This window comes from Limulus polyphemus, unplaced genomic scaffold (genome assembly GCF_000517525.1).
Source record: "Limulus polyphemus unplaced genomic scaffold, Limulus_polyphemus-2.1.2 Scaffold1040, whole genome shotgun sequence".
In the NCBI taxonomy this organism is placed as follows: Eukaryota; Metazoa; Arthropoda; class Merostomata; order Xiphosura; family Limulidae; genus Limulus; species Limulus polyphemus.
The window spans coordinates 148,888-156,159 of record NW_013666650.1 but is presented as its reverse complement, the minus strand read 5'-3'; the positions used below and the strand labels follow the sequence as shown (position 1 = coordinate 156,159).

Here is a 7,272-nt window from a genome sequence, read left to right as displayed (position 1 = left end):
CAAAACCTACAAAATCTTCTTTGTTTTCACTGTAATTTATTTTTTACTATTTAGGGAGCATTATAAATAGTTATGTTTTTAAAATAAAAAAAACCACTATTGTTATAAATAACACATTCAATTGAACTAAACTATGCATACCTATTTAAATATATTTACACATGGCTTGTGTATATCGTATATATACATATATATTATTCATACCGTCGGTGTATAGGACGCAAGCAGATTTTGACATAAAATTTTGGGGCAAAAAAGTGCGTCTTATACACCGAAAAATACGGTAGTTTCAATTTGATGCAGATTTCAGAAGTGGAAGAAACGGGAAAATATTTTCATTTTTAAGAACTTTTTTAACGAAATTAATTTTTTATTTAAATAAACATGTGATTATTTACTAATTAGTCTAACTTGACCTAGCCTCACGTAAACTGACCTAACATAGCAAAATTTAAAAAAAGTTATTTTCGTTTCTCCAAATTTTAATTCATATTTCTGAAATCAGCATTAAAAACTACCTTCAAAAATATATATTCTTTTCTATTCGAACGTAGTGCATGAAACAGAAGAGATCCGAAAGCGAGTTGAATGTATAAAAGGAATATAGGTGAATCAAGCTCAAATTACATAAAAAGGAGTAAACTATAACATAATTAAATTTAAGAAAGATAGATTAGATTAGCATACAGAAAAATTATTACCACCAGGGGTGAAATTCAGCTTGTACTCACAAGGACTCCATACCGGTTCTCTTTGGAATTCCATGTCAAGTACCTTCTTTAAGGAGAATTTCACCACTGATTACCATTCTTAAAAAAAATAATTAAAAACATCTATTGTGAGCCATGAAAAGAGAAGGAATTAAAATTACCAACTCTGTATTAAGAAGTTTTATAAACTCAGAAATAAAACTATAATTTGGTCTAAAGACGATGAATTTTTGACAAAAATTCATACGTTTATAATTAGTAACATCTCACAAATTTATAAGAAGACTTAAAGAAGTTATCAGGTAATAAAGTGTATTAAATAAATATTACTACATACATAGTTTAGTAAATCTTAGCGTTAAGAACCGAAAGATACATTTATCCAAATAGTCCTAATATTTTTGTCAGAGTGAGCTATCATGAGAAAACTAAAGAACGATGACGATTAAACTCGTGAAAGAAGAAATAGCACATCCAGAAGAGAACTGTTATCAGATCTGAAACAGGTACACTTAGATACAGGTGAGCCTTATTCTGTGAGCTACTACCTGAAAACACTTACGAGTGGTATATTTTAAAGAAGATATGTCAAACATTTAATCGTTTACAAAGAAAACAAATATTACCTAAGGATTTATATAACTAAACTGATGTTTCTACTATGACCTACCTCATGTCTGTTTCCTTCAAAGTTTTCACTCAATTCTCTCAAAATACTTCCAGTTTCTTGTATCCACTCGTCTAACGGCAAGTTCACGGATTGTGACCTCGTGCGCGATTGGATGCGTGGTGTTTGGACTACATCTGGGAGAGATCGATTAATGCGGTGCATTAGAGGCGAATTGCTGTCTTGGTTTTGGAAGACTGGATCATCTGAGAGAGAGAGAAAAAAAAGGATGCTAATATATCACATAACTTATCTTCAGCAGAACACCGTACAGATATACTGTGTGCGCATTAATGTTAACACTATAAGAAAACGTGTAGATGCATGAACGACTTATTCAAGTAAGGGGGGGAGCTTCACAAATGTTTATTACTAACTTTAAGGGAAATGTCGATGAAGACAAGGTATAGTGAATGACAAAAGATAAGTTTAATCACTGCATTTACATTGGACGTTCATGCTCCTAAATATTACATAAAATAACATAACCTACGAACAAGAAGGAGGTACTTGGTCCTTCAAGGCTGTACTTGCACACCCATCAATGGGAAAATAAAAACATAATAACAATATGCTTACTCTTTACCTCCAGGAAATCATGGTGGAATTAAGATCATTTCAATATAATGATGACGAGCCATACAACAGGAGGTTCCACTAATGGTTCGATGTGTAAGGATGTCAACAGTAGTGCCCCTCCATAGTTGTTCAGGTAATGCATTTCCCAAACTGTATTATGTGGAACCCTGGGGTTCCATACGATTTATCCAGGGGTTCCACGAGAAAATTTTGTGTAGTGTAACTCACCAATCCATAAATCCTACCGTCCCGTATTCCCTTTCTCATTGGCTATTTCATTTATTTTTGCGAGCCTAATTGATGACTTGCTGTAAGTTAGTCGCTAGTGATGGTCTAGTGCAGTGTTTCAAAGAAACAACAAGCTAGTCTTGAGTTTGTGAATATTTCATAACACTACAAAAGTACAGTGATTTTAAGTATTGATAATAGTAAGACATGGATTGAAACGAAAAACAAGTTCTTCTGATAATAATTTTTTATGTCTTAACTTTTTAACATAAGGATGTTTCTTAAATTATTGACTGCTGATTCGCCGTGGGTAGTGCTAGTCACCATGGATATATGCAAGGTTACTTGTGAACTAATGAACATTGAATTTAGTCATTGAAATTGTTGAAAATGTTTAAAATAAAACAACAACTCTACAACAAGAGATATGAAAAATCTGGAGGCACTGGCACTAAACTGTAAATATACATGTGTGTAAGCATGCATATGTGGATATTTATTACCTGCTTTATTTAAAAAGTTTTAATTTATAAAAAAACAAACATTGATTTATTGAAAGTGATTATTAATATATTTTGTCTAAAAAATTTACTTTATGTTCTAAATCACTTATGAAATTTAGAAAAAAATGGAAACTAGACAATTACATCATAACACATAACCTTGTGTAAGGACATGTTCATCCATTTTCTGTTTTTGGCCCCAGTACATTGAAAACATATCTGCTCAACCAAGATTTAGCTTCGTTGGTAATTAATGACCTGTTTATATATTGATATAATAACCATATACATGTTTTAATGCATGCAGAACTGTGTGACATCTATAACATCTGTAATGAGATAAACTTAAGTTTTCAGGGGTCCATTTTTACTCCTACATAAAAGTTACTTATCACAAACACACTATCTTTCTATCAGCACCCAGAAAATGTAATTTTACACCTTTATAATACAGTATAAACTTCTCACCTTTTATATTTCCACCCCATTTTTCATGTTAATTAGTATAAATAATGTGACAGGCTATTTACTCCTTTACTGGCGTTATATGACACTTTTTTTAGTGTACATGTATGATATTGTATTACCAGTAAAATATGATGTGTGTGTTTGTGTCTATATATATACACACACACACACACATATATATATATATATTTCTTGGGATACGTTATAAAATCATTTTCTAAACATTGTTTAATATATTTGAAATTAATTTAGATAAAATCTTTTTTTGTTTAATAGTTTGACACCACGTTGCTGTATAGGCCTTTTTAAAGTTTTGTTGAGCTTTATAATTGTTTTGTTTTTTGCTAATAAAACACACTGCATTGATGAGACTTAGGTCATGTTCCACTTTGTGAAGGTGGCGCTGGTTAGCCACGTGGTAGTGCTTTGGATTTCCGAGCTGGAGATACCACGAAATATCTCCTCCCCACTTTAAACTGTGAGTGCGTTATAAGAGTGACAGTCAATCTCTTATCATGGATTGGGGGGGGGGTGATCAGGCACTTCTGACTGGCTGTAGTTTAAACTGTAGTTTCTGGTCAGTAGTGGATAGCCTCAATAACTTTGCCATAAATACAAAATTCAAATACATATTGCTGAAGGAAACTGCTATCATTGGTCTTTGCAGAAACTCTGGTTCACAGAGATTTACGCTGAGATTTAACTATACGCAGCTGCCCCAGATTTTGTATACTTTAATACGTATAATTTAGGCTATAAATTCGACATGTTTTAGACAACTGTTTCACTTAAAATTTATAGCTGTTACATTTCCTAATGATATATGATTAAACCAACATTCACGGGCACGCTATACCAATAATAGGGCTAAGTTACCGATCATCCAAATGTGGTCTAACATTATATGTCATTAACAGCATTGGTTTAATTACAGACGCTTGCAGTTAATGCAACAGATATATTGGAACTAACGAGTCTTCTGTACTATCAAGCGGCTTGTGTCTGAACGTCTGTTTGTTTGCTCATGACAAAAATTTCTCAAGCTTCCCAAATCTCTGAAACTGAACGTGAAGCCAATATTGTACAAATTAAACATCCCACTATAATGAACAAAAAGGCATAGATTATCATATACATGTTTCTGTGTGGTTTTGAGTCCGTTTTACTTCCCCATATAGTAGCCTAAGTTATGTTCTTGTTTAAATGTTGAATACACATCCATCAATAAGGAAATAGATATCTCAAAAATCGACCACCTCCATGACTTCATGTGATATTTTTAGGTAATACTGATTTTTCCCTGAGTGAAAAAAAGAAAAGAAAAAACCCGCTTAATAACGGGAGATTCGAGAAGATAGTTACTGCGAAATAATCCTCTCCTATCTGATTAATGAAGTTGTGATAAATAAATAAAGACTAAACACAAGTTTATAATTAAAGTGGACAATCTTTATTTAGAACAAACACAATTAAAATGTATACTTATCTTGCCACAATGGACAGTTGTCTTTATTGGAGAGTTAGTTCTAGCTTGGTAATCTCTAGTTCCATACAGCCTTTCTCTAGATCATGTTCCAACTTACTCTACGAAGACCATGTTCCAGACTGAATAATTCTCACGTTAGCTACATAAATCATTAATTAAAAAAAATTACCCAGATCGACTAGCGCTACACACGTGACTAGTCTTTAACCACTAACCACTAGTGGGAAAAATAAATAATTTCACATACCACACGTAATCTTAAAGTTATCTATCTGTCCATAAGAAGTTTGTTTTTAAATTTCGCGCAAAGCTACGCGTGGGCTATCTGCACTAGCCGTCCCTAATTTTGCAGTGAAAGACTAGACAGAAGGCAGCTAGTCATCACCACCCACCGCCTACTCTTGGGCATACATTTTTACCAACGAATAGTGGGGATGACCGTCCCATTATAACGCTCTCACGGCTGGAAGGGCGATCATGTTTGGTGGGACGGGGATTCGAACCTGCGACCGTCAGATTGCGACTCAAGCGCCCTAACCACCTGGCCATCGACGAGAAAACAAAAGGTGCTACTCTATAGGGAGAATGACATAAAACAATAGTTAAGTACAGTAAAAGGAATTTACTGACTTCCTTGGCCAACTTGTTATGTTGAAACTGTCCATATCTACATAGATAACGAATTTGTATAATAATACAAGATGGTAGTTTACTTTACTCTACTTTTGTAGTGGTTTCGGTTTAAATAATTTCACCCCAAACTCAGGAACAGTTCAGGGTCAAAAGACACCGAGTGGTGGCGGCGTTCAGAAAAATTATTTCTCTTCACCCCGCTCGTGTGTGAGAATTGTCGTGGAAAACGTAGTCCAAGAAAAAAACAACAAAAAACAAGTAAATATATACACGCACACAAAAATAAGATCGCGAATGAGTTAAAACCAAAATGGTAATGGGAGTCTAAGACTTAACATTTAAAACCAGAATGGTAATGGGAGTCTAATACTTAACAGTTAAAACCAGAATGGTAATGGGAGTCTAATACTTAACAGTTAAAACCAGAATGATAATGGGAGTCTAAGACTTAACATTTAAAACCAGAATGGTAATGGGAGTCTAATACTTAACAGTTAAAACCAGAATGGTAATGGGAGTCTAATACTTAACAGTTAAAACCAGAATGATAATGGGAGTCTAAGACTTAACAGTTAAAACCAGAATGGTAATGGGAGTCTAAGATTTAACAGTTAAAACCAGGATAATAATGGCAGTCTAAGATTTAACAGTTAAAACCACAATGGTAATGGAAGTCTAAGATTTAGCAGTTAAAACCACAATGGTAATGGAAGTCTAAGATTTAAGGGAGTTTCAACAAGCAAAAACACAAAAACCACAGACGGCTAGTAAATAAGTCGTATCTTTCATATTAATATAACTGGAGTTTAGTAACATCAGTGGGTGGGAATGTGTAGATCCAATACTTTTAATTCAGCTATGGTAAGAAGCACGCAGTATGTTTATATAATGCAGTCATATGCAAATAACTTCAACGTGTATAAACAAGTACAGCTCGGTAAAAACCACTGAATACAAGCTGTCATTTCACGAACGAAAGTATCCCGGGAATTAAATGTATTTTTCAACATGTCACCTTAGTAGGAAGAAAGGAGGGCAATTATGGTCTGTGAGAAATCGCCAGGTCACGTGTAATACTACAGTCAACAGTGTGAAAATGTAGTTTCAATATCATTGGAAAACAATAGTTTATGCATGGCCCGAGTGCACATAATTAACAGAACAGACTCTTTATGCAACACAGATGTAGATTTACTTCAATACTATCAAAAGTTATTTCTATAGCATGGGCCACAATAGCAGAGTACCCATACGAAAGCCACTCTCCACTCCTGGCAATGCCATATGTCGATTGCCTGTTGATCCGACGAATTCAGGTTTGCACAATTCTTGGACGTTTGAGTTTGACCACTATCCTCCCAGAAACTTTCTTTAAATCGTGTGAAAGCCACGATAAAATATGGTGATATTTTTGATATGTTGTGGAATGCCATTTGGGCAGCTGGAAGCATGCAAATGGATTGTCACTACCGCTTGGTACAATATAACTTGTGCACGTGAATATCTTCTCTTGTTGTACTTGTCACTCGTGCCATTTTTCCTATAAAATAGTGTGTAGTTTCAATATTGGTAAGATCGTATGTACCTACTTTGATTACTTGCACGTGTTCGCCATACTGAAAGTCGCATGTCTATTAACAAGATCAATAGATGTAGTTTCTATTATTTTTGTTACGTCAGCGAGAACTTTTCTATGCTAATGACCAGGTTACCAGACAAGGCAGTGTTCTAAAGCAAAATGGGCTAATGCACATTTAACCAGAGGCACAAAACGTCACCAGATACAATCCTCATTGAGCAAGTGTGGTTCGTCGTTGATCATTCCATGTGAAAGTGTCCCAACTTTTAGGGAATCTCTCATCCGTGTTTTTTTCTCGGGGAGTGGGGTGCAATACCACATGCCCAGAATTCTTATACTATAAATACAATGTGTATTTATATACTATAAATACAATGTGTATTTATATACTATAAATACAATGTGTATTTATATACTAT

The 7,272-nt window shown here is 34.2% G+C and overlaps 1 protein-coding gene across 2 annotated transcripts in view; it reads right to left on the bottom strand.

The window, feature by feature from the left end:
• The window catches only part of LOC111086358, a 69,356-nt gene that overhangs the window by 27,293 nt on the left and 34,791 nt on the right, over positions 1-7,272 (bottom strand). For both annotated transcript variants that reach the window (XM_022388907.1, XM_022388909.1), the window contains exon 4: positions 1,381-1,583. In XM_022388907.1, the coding sequence (XP_022244615.1) occupies positions 1,381-1,583 (203 nt within the window). The remainder of the gene's footprint in view (positions 1-1,380; positions 1,584-7,272) is intronic.